This window comes from Urocampus carinirostris, chromosome 15, assembly GCF_059441175.1.
Source record: "Urocampus carinirostris isolate Australia breed hairy pipefish chromosome 15, RoL_Ucar_1.0, whole genome shotgun sequence".
In the NCBI taxonomy this organism is placed as follows: Eukaryota; Metazoa; Chordata; class Actinopteri; order Syngnathiformes; family Syngnathidae; genus Urocampus; species Urocampus carinirostris.
The window spans coordinates 16,004,473-16,021,907 of record NC_142363.1 but is presented as its reverse complement, the minus strand read 5'-3'; the positions used below and the strand labels follow the sequence as shown (position 1 = coordinate 16,021,907).

Sequence of the window (17,435 nt, the reverse complement as noted above, 5' to 3'; positions counted from 1 at the left end):
TCTATTTTTACTTTAATCGACCTTTTTGGAGTCAAGGTATTTTGGCAGAGGAAATGTGGTTTGTCGAAATAGGATATTTTGTTTGTTGTGTTTGTAGGGCGTTTTTATATTGTCCTAATGGTTGGCACTTGTGGATTTAGGAGGTGAATCTCAATTTTGCCGCTCGCAGTGAAAGCAGACATTTACTTTGCGATTTCTTCAGAAAACCAATAAATATAACAGAGGGAGTAAACTGAGCTGCAGGTGCAAACTTTGCAAAGAGTCAGCACAGAACTTTTAATGCTTTTGTTTGTTGCATTAAAATTTAGCTATTTGGTCATTAATTACTTGCAGGTTGTATAATGGTGCCAAGTTCTCTCATCTGGCATCTGCGTGCATTGCATCCCAGACTTACTTTTGACAGGAAGTGGGAAAGGTATCAGTTGGAACATGTATAGTCGCCGCTGTTTCCTGCAAGCGTGCACGAGTCACGTCATTTGGCACGGTGGTGAAAACCCATCAGGAAACAGAGCGCACGCACATGCACAGTCACCTCTGACGGAACCATGCCGTTATTTTAACCTTCAGCTCATTTGCCCGTCTCGTTTTTTTCTTTCTCGCCTAATTGCTTATGTAGCTTTATGTTAGTCATTAAAGGCCTTTTTGGGGCCCGCTGTCATACATTCTTAATCCTTTCCAATGGCTAACAATGGATCATTTCCCCCCTCTTTCCATCAGCTTGCGAGCGAGATGTGCGAAAGGTGTGTGCTGAGTCAGCGCAGGAACACCTTCAGCCATTCAAACGCAAGATGGAGGGCTTTGTCTCCACAGGTAAGGTCATTATATTCAAATATTTTTTCATAGAACAATATGACAATCCTCTCATCTACAACTTGATAATATTGTTGGACTTGTTTCAATTTAGAAATGTAGTGTTGGTCCTTGGTTTTCAATGGAATTCCATTCCTTTAATGACAACCCAATATGCCAAAAACCTATGCTAAGACTGTAGAAAAGTCAAAAGCATGGTACATAAATCACTTCAAATTCATAATATATAAACAATTTCAATGGAAAAAAAGCAGAATATGACAGCCACTGAGTTTTTTCCTGTTACGTGACTTGTTTTTCTTATTGTGTGCCATTTAAAAGTAGGAAATGTCCCGTAATCACCATAATGCTTAACTTTCGTTCTTCTTTGAGTCTCCAATAAGCATACTGCTTACTAATTGAAATTGAGATTTTTGTCATACTTTGCCTCAACTTTAAACAATCATCATGCTTTTTAAATCACTTTCTGAATGATTAAGACTGACTCATTTTTTAGGTATCAGCACTCTTAGTAACCTATGAGGGAAGGTGCAAAGGGAATTTTATTAATTCATGGTTCAGGTATTTTATAATTGGCAATATTTTGAGTCAAATGTCAAGGTATTGGTCTGAAAATTAGGAAATAAAAATTATTCAACCGCTATTCAACATAGGCCTGACCAGAAGCCCTGCAATTGCTTTCCAGTTTGGTACAATTACCTTTGGAGAGTGATTAAAAAAAACGTTTTCAATGTTAATGGAGAATCATTTGTCTCCTTGATCAATACAAGTGGCCATTATGTTGACTTTTTTATAATATTATTTTTTAATTTATTTTGTTGTATCACATGTGGGGTGTATTGTTTGATGTGTCCTCAAAAAACTTGAAAGTTATAAATTTTCTATATTAAATGTGTTAACAATTCCCAATTTAGTTCAAAGAGCCCTTGTGCTTTATTTCCCACTGTACATATCTGGTTTTATGGTATTGTTAGAAAAGTTGTTTGGGGTGGAACACATAAGGTAGGAGGAATGAGGGTGCTGAAGAGTGGCATCATGCTCGTCCCTGACTGGGAGTTTTATTTCTATTTGTGAGTGAGGCATGAAAACGGTGAAAGTAAGAAGATGCTGTCTTTAGGTTTAGTCTAAATGCCAACCCCTACCCCAAGATGACAAAAATTAGGATTTATTCAAGCATGTCAAAGAAATGAGCGTATTTGCATGCACATCATGAGCAAGCTGACAGAGGCTGCGATGATTACACAAGCCAGCAGTTGACGGCCGTGAGTAAAAAAGTCCCAAACCCCGTACAGCTTCTTTAAGGAATGACTGATACCACATTTCTTCAGCCCGATACCAATAGTCAACTGATTATTTTTTAGCAATCCTGCAAATAAATGGCTGATATTTTTAAAATATGAACTTTTGATCCCATTTTTAGTCCACAGTTTTCCAGCTGGATATTGATGCTCAACTATTGAGTTTTTATCAATACATCCAAAAAAATGATTTCTTTAAAAACAATTCACTTCAAATATGGTGCTGAAATTTTCTTTAGTCAGTGTTCATTTTACCTCTGAAAAGTGATGGGTCCCGGGGACTCGCATGCTCAAAAATCTATGGGTCCCAACAGAGATCTATGGGTCCGCAAAATTTTGTGTTATCGGGGTTGAAAATGTAAATCAGCGACAAATATATACTATAAATCTATATATTCATTCAGTTTTAATCATCACATTTTATTGGTAATACAAATCAGTTATCACTTCAAGATTTTTCAGTTCACAACAATGTTGTACATTATACAAATAACATTGCTGAAATAATTATATGAATCTATATTTTCATTCAGTTTTAATCATCACAGTTAATTGGTAATACAAAGCAGTTATCACTTTAGATTTTTCAGTTCACAATATTGTACATTATACAAAATAATATTACTGAAATATTAATCTACATATTCATGCAGTTTTAATCATCAATTAATTGGTAATACAAAGCAGTTATCACTTCAGATTTTTCAGATCATATATTCTTCGTGGTTTGCTGTCCCACCACAGTTGTAATGCCTTCTCAAGGTCCAATCCATTATCATCTTCCTCATAGCGTAACCAGGAATATAATTAACTCCGCTTTGGCAGAAAAGTCATTTTCTTGCTAGTATTCTTTTGTTTATTTTCTTTCGTCGAATCGTTCGCTTGAATACACGTGTTTTGCTTGCCTCCGCGATCTTCCGAAGAATTTCTCCGCCGTTTTTTTCGTGCCGGAATTATTGCCGTTGTTATCAGTTTCTGCATTATGTTTCGACTTATTACTGACGCTGAAGATATTACCAATTTTGTGTTGATTTTCACCTAATACGGAGGCATACTTAGCCTTCACCTTCCCTCGACGACAACCACCACAATGACGTAATCTCGAAGCAACGAGATCTCGTTTGCTGAGATCGGCGTGCAGACGAAAATTCGAACCGCGTGACCAAAACAACAATGGCTGATCTGCCTGCCGAAAAGTTTGGAGTGCGGTAAATCTTTGTTAAAAAAAAAAGTAATCGGATAATAATGACAATTTTGTGTCAAAAAAGTTGCGTTCCGGGGACGTACGTTGATTTGACACTATGCGTCCCCAGCAAAAATGATGCGCCTAGGACGCAGGGATGCGGGCAAACAAGAATACTGTTTAGTATTGAAATACATCAATGGCATTTTAATAATCCTCTTATTTTCTGGATTTTTATTGTTAAACAACCTCTAGAAAACAGCTGATACTTGTATAGGCCACAGAAAACCCCCTCTTTCAACACAAGCTGTTTCGAACACAGCGTAATCTTCATTTGCGATGATTCTGTCAAATTTAACAAAGCCAAAAGTCTGCACATCAAACAACGGCCAAGACTATTAAACTATGAGTCATCAGGATGCGTCACCCAGGTGAAAGCAGACAAGGCCCACGCATGTGCTTGACACATTTTAGAATTTAGTTTATATACTCTTTCTGGACATCCAGTGTCCCAACGCTCAAATGTGGTCAAACAGATCAACGAAAGCCCCTTTACAGGGAGTTCTGACCTGTCACCCAGCCTGTGGAGAGCCTTGCAGCGGGGCCCGCAGGTGAACCCAAACGCCCTTCGGTCTCCCTCTTAAAATGTCCCCGTATGATCTCTGGCCATTTCTGCAGTAGATACCGCCCAAAGCCAGTGATCCGTGCGCTTTACACTCTGTTTTCCCTCTTGTCTCGCTGTGTCTTTGCACTGCTTTGGAGCCACACGAACAAGAGTTTGTGTTTAACAGTGCACCATAAAACGTACCGTGTATTTATGTGTAATCGATGAACTGGATCATTTTTTTCTCATTTTATCCCTGGAACTGATAATAACTCTCCACTAGTTTATTTATAGGATCTTGAAAAAACTCCCAGTTTTGCTTTTCATGTAAGATTTTAAAATGGTTTAATTTTATTCAGTTTATATTTAAAGAGCATGTAGAGAATATCGACTCGAATTGTAGTGTAATGATTTTTCGATTCGGTCCAAGAAAATGTGTAAAGTACGAAAGCGTAGGAAATCTCCCCCTAAATATATCCGGCTCCTGAGTATTTTTATAACCTAATATTTATTTATAAAGCTATAAATCGATGACAGAATGTATTTGTGTATAATTCACAGTCATGTATAAGGTGTACCCCTAATTTATAATTAAAAGCCAGTATAAAGTTTTCTTTTCCTTTTTTTTAGCTCAAATTAAACATTGCAAGTGACGTAACTGTGAACACAATAGAAACATAAAATGTACAATGTATTTATTTAATGTCTTTCAAAGTCCGATTCATTATCAGATACACCAAAGTGTTGTTTCACTAGCCGTGCTTCTTTGTCTATTTATATCTTTCAGCACAACTTTCTGTTTTCGTACCCTGAATAAATATAGTGTGATAATGAGATAAAATCCGATGCCTTTTTGTACGTCATCTATATAAGTGGTGTTTTTTTAGTTAGGATTTGGCGCACTCTCCTTTGCGACCCTGGTGTGAATCCCATAGCTTCCAATGTTTAGTGGTTCTGGTGAGCTATATTTTTCAACTAACCAATCATAACCTTATGTATAACTCACAGTCGCACACCCTCATGTTCAGTTATTTCTTTAGGTAAAAAAAAAGTGTTGCACAGGAATTAATACCAAATTCTTCAAATGTGCTTTTTAGCTGAATTTTAAATGATTTTCTAAATTTATAAAATGTCTTAATTGTTTCTCTTATTACATTTGTTTTTTTATGTGTATAACTGTTTGCTTAAAAAAATAAGAGTGGACTAATAGTTGCACTTAATACAGTAAATTGATTCAAGCTTGGGCAGTGAAAGGTAACGATTTGAAAATCAAACTCTCAAGTTAAAGCTTTAAAGCTGTTTTAACACAAGAGGTAATGTTGGCATGCATCTTGCTTTAATTCTAGAGTTGACTCTGGAGTCAAAGTATTAAAAAAAACTTTGATTTTGTTTTCATTTAAAACGATGACGCGCGATGAGGTTTGTGTCTGGTGAAGCACAGAGTTACAAACAAACCTAAATCGTATTTATCTTTTGATTGGCTGGCCAAGAAAGCAATATATAAACTTTAGCTTTGGAAATCATGTTTCATTGTCTTACCTTTTCTTATAAGCCTATATGCTGCGCCTTTTGAATAAAAGCATCAATCGACAGATAAAGCTACATTCAGGGGAAAGAATTCCATGCAACCAAAAATAAATAAATACTCTTCAGCTAAACTTACATTTAGGTAGTCAATGCTATCACAAATTATATTTTTCGAGGTTGAGGTGTGCGCCTAATCAGAATCCTTGGTCTCACTATCGCCTTTTGCCACGAGGCAAGATAAACGTGTGCCTAACTGTGCATCTGCAGACACTCGGAACAGTAATATGTTACATACTAATTGTATGAATAAATGGCGAATGGATATTCATACCATAATGTAAAAAGTTAGCGATTTGGAAAATGCAAATCCAAATATTGTCAAGTGAGAAAGATTTTTATCACTGCCTCACTTAACTCTCCTGACTGCACATCAGTGTATGAAAACATACATCCATCCATCCATTATCTGTACAGCTTATCCTAAGTAGGGTCGCAGGGGTGCTGGAGCCCCTCCCAGCTATCTTCGGGTAGTGGGCAGGGGACACCCTGAACTGGTTGCCAGCCAGTCGCAGGTCACACAGAGACAGACAACTCATCGCTCATTCATACCTAGACATACCTGGACAATTTGGCCGGGGCAATTAACCTGACATGCATGTTTTTGGAATGTTGGAGGAAACCCATGTAAGCACGGGGAGAACATGCAATTTCCACACAGTAAGGTTTGATCTCATGACCTCATAACTGTGCCGCACACTCGCCAACCACTGCGCCGCCATGTTGCCTTAAATGAAAACTCATCTAACAAAATAGATTACAATCTAAGTTGACTAATTAAAAAAAAAATCAAAATGATTCTCAAAGTCAGTATAGATACACAATCCTATCTAAAAATAGGTAAATAGTATTTTATGTGTAAACAGGATACTTTTTGGATGAAAATTCTGTAAAATAGGAATGTGGAATCGTTTCAACTTTCCAAGATGTCCTAAATTATGTATTAGCATTTCAGCAAATTATATCGAGATGCTAGCTCTCAACATGGATGTTTATATTCAATAAAAAACATTGTTGTTTTCCTGTGTTCTCATAATTTACAGCTTTAAACACGGAAAGGAAAAATGGTGGTCCAACTTTAATGATCTTTCTTTTGATTCCCCTTTTAACGGGAGCTCTTTGAAACCTCTGGAGAGATTTGGACGAACACGCTTTTGTGTCAAACGCCGGCAACAACTAATTGGAAACAAGCTCAGTCTTTGAATCTCAACTCACTGACTCTGTGGAGAAGTGTAAATGTGTGTCATAGTGTAAGTCATAACCAGATCAACTGGCCGTTTTCAAACAAGTGATTTACATATTGGGGGGTGGCGGGGGTCAACTTTTAAGGCAGGAGCGATTTTTGCAAATAAACTCCACTGTTTTCTTTGTTATTGGAGTGGCAGTGCTAGCGGTGCTTTCGAAAAGTGTTCCTAGGTTTTAAAGCCTCAAATTTATTGTCCCTCTCAGCATGCACGTCTCATAACTTTCTAGTTAGCGACTACTGGTTTCATGTTTACATATTGGGAGCCCAGATAGCTTTGCCATCTCGCTTGCTCTCTCTTTGCAATGCCAGCACGACCAGTGTAGGGACTAGCACATTAAAAAGGAAAACAGTTACCTTACTTGGTAACGAGTACTGTAACGTGTTATTAATAAAATGTTGTTACTGACAACACTCCGCTACTTATCGAAATAAGATCACGGATTACAATGCCCTCTGGTTGCTGATTGATCTTTCTTCGCTTACGATGTATCTTTTAACCCTCAAACACCTTGTAACAGAAAATTGGCATGTTTATATTTGGCTACAAATTACAACTGAACACAGTTATGTGAGCACTGTCTCTCTACAGAGTACTAGAAACCTGAATTTCTCCTCATGGAAATATTTTCCCTGTCATGTATATTCACAGATCCAAGCAATTTTTACATCTCTGAAAGTAAATATTAATATCAGGGGGTTAGCTTATGATATGCAAATACTGGATTGTGTGTCACCAGTAGTAAATGGTAGGCAGCATGTAGAAACGGCACGTGCCTTATACAGGAACACCAAACCAACGGAAAACCAATCCAACTAACATGAGCACAGATTTTACGGTACAACTGTGATGAATTTTGGACTTTTTATTTGTAAAGTTAATTTTGGCAATAGACAATTCCTGGGGGGGAAAAACGTTGATATTTTTTTCTCTTCCCTTTATCTCTCTCTGAATATTTTTCTTTCTTTTTCTTTCGCATTTTCTCTTTTATTTTTTCTCTTTCTTTTTTTCTGCTTTCTCTCTATATCTTTCTCTTTTCCTTTCTCTTTTGCTCTATTCCTTTTTTTTGCAATTCCCCCTTTTTTCTTTCTTTCTTCCTCTCCATCGAAGGTGCCCGTGACTGATCAATATGAGTGGCATCATCTTTGTTTTGTTTGCTCAGTAAAAAACAATTTGCATGTCTAAAATAGGTAAAATTTTACTGTGTGTTGAGCTTAAAAAGGCTATATAATGAAGTAACATAATATGTTTTCAAAAGTAATTGATTTGGTGCATAATGGTTCATAATTATTGGCGATATGTCATTCAAAACAAAACACAAGGTATCTAAATAACTAAGTCAAAATAGACAGTTTCCTAAAGAGAGGCGACATTTCCATTGCTAATTGATATGGTGTGTCTCAGCTAAGTGTTCGTTTGCAAGCTCTCAAGATTGCACAAGCCAAAAACTATGAAGGATTCATTGCTTTTGCTGGTTGGTTTACACAATTTATTGTATTTATTTTATGATGTGGCGCCTTTAAAGTAGTTTGGGATGGCTGGATGGATGCGAGTATATATGGTAATTTTTAATTAGATAGTTACTTTCAGAGTAACATGCTACTTTTGGGTGTCAGTAATCTAGAGGGCAATGGAATTACTTTTTAAATGAAGTAACTATTAACTAACAAATGACTTTTTTCCAATAACGCATCCAACACTGACCACGACACAGATGCGGCACAGTAGTACTTTAGGCGCCAGCCTGACCCCCACTGTGACTAATACCGTTGGTCACACCCCCCTCCCTTCATTAAGGCGAGTTCGGCATACATGTTAAAAAAAAGACTCAAAGGTGGAAAAGGGTGAACGGCCAGTGTGTGAAGCTTACCTTTTTCCCAAAAGGCCCTCAAACTGGCCTTTGAACAATTTTTGGGAGCGACTTCCCCCTCTTAAATCTCTGAGGAAAGGTCCCCCGTCATTGTAAAAAGGGATGAATCTGGAAAAATGCAATAAATCTGAGATCACAGGCTCTCCCTGGCCTGAGATACATTCTTGCACCTCGGCCCTGCTCTCTGCACACATCTGCCTTGCATTTAGACGCTTTAACGCGGCGAGAGTCTACAGGAGCCTCTCTGTTCAACCATGATTGAGCCCACTTGCGGTCCACGCTTACGCTTCCGTTAACAGAGCTCGCTCCCACGCCCTATCACACTTACACTCTCTCTTGTGGCATGTCAAATTTTACAATGTACACTCTTTGGCCATCGCTCTTCTTCTGTTGTCATCACTTGACTGATCCAATGATGAGCAATGGCCACAGTGCCCTCTTGTGATCTCCACTTTTCTTGGGCGGATCATTTTTAATTTTAAGTGGTTGTTGGTAGAAATGAGCCACCAAATGGAAAAGGATACTTAAAATGAGAAGAATGATCTGATATCGTGATAGCTATTTAAAGGGACATTGTGTATTATTTAGCACCCCCAAGGGGTTAATTAAAGAACTGAATAACAAGCAAAAGTACATTAACTTTCATACAAATGTGCATTTTTTTTGTAAATACTTGTGGGTCAAGTGATTTGTATTTTACATAAAATGAGGCTCACCAAGAGATTACATGACTGTCCGCCATCTTGCTGCTTAGGACAACCCCAAAAACCCCAGATGAAAAACGCTGTAGTCTGGTGACTTTGAGTTTCTATAGTTTGTGATGTTGCCTGTGCTTTGTAACACTTGTTTACGGTTGTACTACCGAATGGAACGACATCAAGTGGTCAGATTCTGCTCAGCGTCCCTTTAATATTGAAAAAAATCCACTTAAAATTATCTGCCTGTGGCTTATCCAATAGTGGGCAATGAACACAGCCTCATCTTGGGGTCTTCACTTGTTTTTATTTTTAAGTGGTTGCCCGTCAAAATGAGCACTCATCTATATGAATGATGAAAAGTCTACTTCCATTGACAAAATATATCTGATATGGCAACAGCATTTAAGTTTTATTTTTGTTGATTAAAAATGAGTATTATAGATGTTCATGTTAAAAAAAATGCACTCAAAATAGTCTGCCAGTGGCACAACATTTTGTTTTTTTCTGATTTTCCGGTTCTGTTTGCAAATCATGTTTCTCAATTAAATGTTAATTGACATTTTGCAGTAGGCAGATACATTTTCCTACCATATCGATTAAATTAATTCTAATTTCCTTTTTTTTATAGTTGTTTTCTCTATTTTTGTTACAGGGCAATAATTACTATGTTTTTCAATGTTATGAAAGGTGCAAGTTTATTATCGAAACCAAGCATTTTTGGCGATTTCACATAAATGTAATTATTGGCTTTGTACAGTAAAACATGAACAATTCTGTGACTACCGATTATTTTAATACTCGATGAATCGGTCGATTATTCTCTCGATTAAGATTAATCAATGAATCAGATTTTCCAAAAACATTTTTCAATTTCCTCCCATATTGAAATGTTGAAGTTTTGGACAGACAGAAAAAAATAGTCCACAACATAACAGAATATTCTATAATATAGAACAAGGAAAACCCCAAGTGTTTGGCCAAAAACTGTAATCTATACACCTGCCAACGTGTAAGATACTTCTACCCCCTTGTCTAAAGATCACATTACATTTACACTTATCACACAAAACAAAAATGAAGAAAGTGCAATAAATTAACTATTGATGTGCAAAATTTATATTCGCCCAAAAAATATCAAAAATGTAAACCCATTTTTAAAACTCTTATCAACAGATTTATTTGTTTTAACAATTTTTGAACATGATCAACATTCCCGATGTGCAAATAATATACACTATGGTTAATAGGATGTCCTTTGTGTTGATATATGTCATAACGTGTCATCATTATTCTTTTTTTTTACTTTAGATATTTTAGTTTTTATTTTTTTCATCTGTATTTCTGCAGCACTTCCTGTTCCCGTGTTAACTTGCCAATTTTGTTTGTAATGACGCAAATTTCAATTAAAAAATGATTTTTTTTTTTTTAAAGTAAGATACTTTATAGCACTGGTTATCAAGTAGTCTGACTTGAGGACCCACCATCCCAAGATAATGATAAGCTGCGACCCAAATCAAGAATAAATTAACACTTTTCAAATGTATTCAAGGAAAGGATTGTGCCGTTTAAAAGAAAGATAGTTGAATTAGTAGTAGAAAATGTTATCGATTCGTTGTTGCAGCCCTAGTCACAATCTTATTTTGCCTTATGTTATCCAAGAAACTAACATAAAAGGATGTTTATGCGTGGGATTGTAGAATTCCGTTTTAAAGGGTAAGCAGGTTCTTTAGGTAGAAGTTGGACCGAATCAGATTTTTCTAAAAGGTCAAAAAGAATAAAAACAATTTTTTCAGTCTGAATTTTCATCTTCTCATTTTTGAGTTTATACCCATCCAAAGACTTAAGATTTCCTCCCTCTTTTTACAGCACAAAAAGAGCATGCTGAGGAAGAGGACCACTTCAATGCTGCACAGAAAAGGTAAGAGACCAACACCAGCACTTGAAATACTAAAATGTATTCAGTCGTGTCATTCCTTTAAGTATTAAACTTTTTTCTTATCACGTCACGTGTGTGAGCAACAGCTCTAGTACTCAGCTTATTGATCAAATGGTTCACTGGGCAATCTGCCCCTTAGCTGTTAATGAAGTTTTCCTTTAATTCTATACAAAAAAGGAGCTGGCTGCCTAGCATTTGCTGGTGCGAACACAAAGTGAGATTCGAGCGTCTGGGTGGGGGTTTTCTTTCAAGCTCCTAGAGAGCCACCTCATAAAAATGACACGCTGTTGATGAATATGGGCGTCAGCGGACTCGCTGGGCCCTGTGTGGGCTCCACCATCTGTACTGGATGAGGGATGGTCACTCAAACGCACAGCAGCAGCGCTAACATTATGGCATGCTGTTAATGAAGCGAAAAGACAACCGAACTTTGGTGACACCTCATACTCAGCAAGAGGCTTCGAAGTTGTGACACCAGCAAGAAAGGATGAGGGATCTGAACAAAACCACAAAATTGTCTTTTCTAAATTATTTTAGATTGTTGTTCTCAATTTTTTTTTCTAATCTTGGCAACAAATGTTTCTTAAAATGCTTATTCTTTAGAGGAGAGTTTTCATTTTGATTTAAGAAAAAAAGATCATGTGTTGTGAAATAAAATAGGTATGCTTGAAATAGGGTAAGATATGTTTTTCCCAGTTGAGGCCTCTCACAGTTTAAAGGCTATCAGCCTCTTAGACGAGCCCAGGGTCACCAACCTTTTTAAACCTGAGAGCTACTTTTGTATTACTGGTTAGCATAAAGGGCTAATAGTTTGAAATGCCTTTTTAAAATAGCACCTTGTGCTATGTTGTTGCAATCAGAGGTGAGTAGAGAAGCCAAATATTTTACTCAAGTAAATTTACTGTCACTTCAGAAAAATATTACTCAAGTAGAAGTATAGAGTCGTCATCCAAATAGTTACTTGAGTAAAAAAGTAATTGTTAAAAAAAGCTACTCAAATGCTGAGTAAATGTAGCAACGTCCATCCATCATCTGCACCGCTTATCCTCAGTAGGGTCGCGGGGGTGCTGGAGCCCATCCCAGCTATCTTCGGGCAGTGGGCAGGGGTCACCCTGAACTGGTTGCCAGCCAGTCGTAGGGTATTATTGAATTACTGAATGTTTAATTGTTTTGATAACATTAAAGTAATGCATTTTAAGAAATCCAATTTTTTTAAGTCATTTATTTTGAGGTTTGAAAACACAACAAGGGTGCATAATGTGCCCCTTATCTGGCCAACACAAAAAGTGCAATTAAACGTAGTACGCAGTTATAAAAATAAAACAGAAAGTAAATAAAATCACAATCATCCAGTTTAAGGTTGATTTCTGTGACGTTATTTTTCTCTATTTACATTTGGTCTCCATGGCCGATCACACACCCACCTACTTAAAGGGGTGGGGCTTGAGCTGCATAGTGGCTCTTACCGGTGAGAAAAAAATGCAGGCAAAGGACTCGAAGAAATTCGCGTACTTACGTGGAGGGGATTTAAGTCACTTAGTAACGGCTTCAATGTAGCAAGAGTACTTGTACAATGTACAAGGAGTAATAAGAGTACTGTTTCGTCTTCAAAAATCTACTGAAGTTAAAGTAAAAAGTATAGTGATTTAAAAATACTCCCAGACGTACAAAATGTCTCAAAACCTACTCACGTAAATGACACTGAGTGACTCGTTACTACCCACCTCTGGTTACAGTGTTGTTATTATGTTATTACCAGGTTGTTTTTTGCAGTAGGGTTAAAATAAGCACAGTCAACCACTAAAACATTGTTTTTAAAGATGTTGATAATGTTAATGATTTCTCGTTCCAGTTAGACACCACATTTTTCGAGAAAATTACTATCACCCATCACCGATAAGCTTTTATTCAGGATCAGTCTGTGGGCTACTCAGGTGCCATTAGGGTTTACCTGGTTTCTGCGGGCACCACATTGGAGACTTCTGCACGAGACTGTTGTTTGGATGCATTTGTGTCCATTAAATCGGATACATCAGCACAAATACATAAAGACAAAGTTCCTTAGAGGCCACAGCTCTTTAGCTCGGGTGACGACGGAGTGGGTTGGTGATGTTTTCCTCCTTCCCTGGATTCCATTTTTCCAGTGGCTCAAGAGGTAGAGCGCTCGTCTTGGGATCAAGAGATCGCAGTTCGGATCCCGGCTCCTCCCTGTTACATGTCGAAGTGTCCTTGGGTAAGACACTGAACCCCTAATGCCCCCAATAAATAGGTTAGCGCCTTACATGGCTGCACGGCCGCTATTGGGAAATGTGAAGCACACTGTAAAGTGCTTTGGGAAGTCTTGACTTGTAAAGCGCTATATAAATGCAGATCATTTCATTTCACTTGTAATATTATTTCAAGGAAAATGATCTTTTGGAATTTAGATATCACTTTTAATCACTTATAAAATTGATCTTTCGAGGTGTATTGGAATCTAGTTTAGGTACCAAGAGTTATTGTCTGTATTCTGACGTACCGTGCCTTTAAGTCAGGTTGGGAATTTTTTGACTCGTGGTTCGCATCGGGCTCTACAATTTTGCAGAGGGGCTTTTCTGGGGAGGATAAAAAAATATTGATTTGATTCGATTTTAAGTATCTGCCAATGTTGTCTGGAATCAAATACATGTCATGACACTGGTTTTGAAAAAGTAAAAATGAAAGCAAAATTATATTGTATGTCCCTTTTTGGCACTAAATTTTATTTTTTTAAATGTGTTGAAAACTCAAAAAGCAAAAGGGCATAAAAGTGTTTGGACTTTTGGGTATTTTTTGGGGGGGCTCAACATTGGATTTTTGCTGCATAACACCTTGAGTGTTTTTCCTTGTTTTCTCGCTAACTACAATGTATTTAATGTACATGCATTTACAAAATACAGAAAAGTGTAGCCGTGATATTTATATAATTTTAATGTACAGCTAAGATGCTTTACTAAGAATGTATATTTTTATGGGGGGAGTTCACAAATGGGCCCTAGAGATAAAAGTGACTCCAAGGTTGTTAATAAAAATGCAACTCAGACAGAAAACCATTCATAGCAGACTCATACCTCGGGACTAGTCCACAAATCAACCTAACATGCATGTTTTTAGAACGAGGGAGGAAACCTTAGTGCTTGGAGAAAACCCACGTTGGCACAGAGAGAACATGCAAACTCTGCAACAAGAGGCAGTTAGCTGGAATTGAACCCAGGACTTGTAGAGCTGACACGTTAATACCCATTTGCGGTGATTCAACTTTACAACTTTTCTTAACAAAATAAACGTTGAAAATTAAATTGTAGTTGATGAATACCATTTTTAAGCGTTTTCTAAGGGCGGTGTTCCTCAGCAAAAACACTGCACTAGGGTTATATGCTACGTTTATGTAAATGTAAAAGAAACATTCACACAATTAGTGTATTTTACGGACTATAAGTCGGTACGGAGTATAACTTGCACCAGTCAAAAAAGGAAGGAAGAAGGAAAATATAAGTCGCACCTTGAGTATTAGTTGCTCTTTGGGGGAAATGTATTTGATAAAATCCAACACCAAAAACATGCATGTCATTTTGAAAGACAATTCAAAATTAAAATAAAATACAAAACAACTGGCTAAATAAGTGTACAGTATACAAAAGCTACCTGATTGACATGCCTGGTAATGTCAAAAACTACATAACATATTAAGAGTTTTTCAGATTACTCTAACGTAAAGAATATGCTTACCAAACTAGCAGTTTCACTCCAAATTACTAAATCCAATGTAATATACATCTTCGGTGTCACTTTTACCGGCATACAACTCCACCAATTCGGGAGGTAGACTATCAGCTGCTTCCTCTTCCACGTCACTTGCGTCAGACTCAGTCACCTCCTTTTCTCGCTAATTCAAAACTTTCTTGCTACTGCTCGATTACAGTTGTCGGCTGCATATTTCACTATTTGCAGCTGGTAATCTGCAGAATTTTATTCTATTTTCAGTGCCATTTTTGTTCAGCTCTTCTCATTTGTTTTAAAGAATTATGGGTGTTGTGCCATAAAATAACCCCACAATAGGGCAATGTTAAAATTATCAACACTGGCCTAGAGCCCCCTCCTTCAGTTTACTGTGAATATGATTTGAAATGAAAGACCGGTAATACAAATTTAAAACTCCATGAAAAAAATTTGCTCGTAGTATCACAAATAAGTCTCACCGCAGTATGAATCGCACACCAAACTATAAAAAAAAACTGCAACAAATAGTTCGGAAAATATAGTATGTTATTGATTTGGTCGTAGTATACACCAGTATTGTTTATGCTGGGAAAATTGGAGCTCGATAGTCATGTAATACGTGACATCATCATATCCTATTCTAGCTTTGCCCTGTTTCATGTCATTTGGCACAACATCGATCACCACCATCATTTGCGGTTAATCTCTTTCTTCACAGTCGGCATGGCTTTCCTTGTATTGACTTGTCAAACTCACCCTCAAATGCAACAGTTTACTTCTCTAATCGTTTTACTGGGGAAAACAGAGGAATGCAGTTCTGTCTGGCCGAATAGCTCTCATGCTTTTGTGACCTACCTTTTTTTTGATGCAGCAAGGAACGTCACAGTAAAGCCTTGCTTGACAACATCAACATCAGTGATGTATTTACATGTGTGTGAAGTGCGGCGGTCTTGCCAGGTTGCGCTTGATTTTGTTGATGTTTTGTAGGCCGACGCACATTGCGCGAGCGTGTTTTCATCTGTTTCCAATGAGGATGCTGTCTATCCTCTTGGTGCGTGAGCGTCGAAGAGTACAAGGAACAGGAACTCCTGCTTGATTTGTGCACGTTTTGACACGGTGACCTGAGGTCAGGCCAGGATCAGATCGACTCAGACTGTCATGAACAGCACGTCTGTCGGCGTAGTCTAAACAAGGCCGTGCTTTTGTCTCTTTTGGATAATCTGCGGTTTTCTTTTTTGGAGCATCTCAACAAAATGACGCGTGGCTTGAGGAATGGGAAACAGTGTTAGGCAATAGTATTATTTTCCCTCTTTTGCGGTATTTTGAACATAAGTGTTTCAAAGACGCTTTCCATCCAGGTGCACCAATGTCCATAGAGGCGAAAGCATCTTTTATACCCTGATTCTGACTTGCTTACAATTGGAATAAACTGAGGGGCAGAGATTAAACTGACAAAACATTATTTTTGAGTACCGTAAAGACTCTAATATAAGGCGGATTTAGAACTATTAAAAAAATGAAACCAAGGGGTCGGCTTATATGTCCATGAAACAAAATGAACACACGGGGGCATAATACAAGCATTGCCACCCAATGGCCCACAATCGTGCTGTGTCATCAAGCTCCCCCGTTGCCCAATCAATTCTTAAGTCAATCTGTGATGTCGCAATTGTGTTTGAGAGGGAACACATCTCATTTTATTGCGTTATTTAGTGCCTTGGTTGCCCATAATAATGGGTCCCAATGAGGGAATTGATAAGAGGAAGAACAAGTGGAAAACTATGGCAACAAAGATCACTATTAAGCGATAAACCGTACAAACAACGCAGCACCAATTTACTCACAGCTAGACAGACTATGTAAAATAAATTGGCAATCTACAATGACATTGTCGTCTGCTCACAGTGACAGAGACAATTCGGATTAGAGCCAAAATAGGCCAGAGGAGATCGGTCTAAAATATGTGATTTTTTTATTTGGTTTTATTTATAAATATTTTTCCGTACAAAAATTTGAAATGACAAAAAAATTGTATAAAATATGGAGAAGACCTATAAGTTGACAGGTGCATCAAAGAGATGGGTCCCTACGTACAAAACATATACACCCAGTCATTTACTCATAATGGGTGGAGATGTTGGTTGTGCAAGAATTGTGCTGGAATTCTTACACAGTAGTGTCTAAAGCACAATTCCAGTCACTGTGTTGTTTTTGAGGAACTTTTATTTTGAAATGCTCCAAAATGTTGATGGAGGATTTCTGGTTGTTGGCAGAACTAGCTGGCTCTGGCTATGTTATTTACTGAGTTGTTTTGTTTTTTTGGAGATTTGATTCTAGCATAGCACGAGTTAGCTAGCGTACAGGATATATTTACATATTTTTGATGTTTTATTTGAAGGGTCGGCGACTCCCCTATAAGAAAAAAAAACCCATGTCGTGTTTTTTGTCTAGTTTCTAAACAAAATACTTT

General features: G+C 37.5%; 1 protein-coding gene across 2 annotated transcripts in view; it reads left to right on the top strand.

Moving 5' to 3' along the window:
* Window positions 1-17,435, top strand: part of LOC148351697 (formin-like) — a 78,133-nt gene that overhangs the window by 56,051 nt on the left and 4,647 nt on the right. For both annotated transcript variants that reach the window (XM_088354198.1, XM_088354197.1), the window contains 2 exons: window positions 718-810; window positions 11,158-11,209. In XM_088354198.1, coding sequence (XP_088210324.1) covers window positions 718-810; window positions 11,158-11,209 — 145 coding nt within the window. The remainder of the gene's footprint in view (window positions 1-717; window positions 811-11,157; window positions 11,210-17,435) is intronic.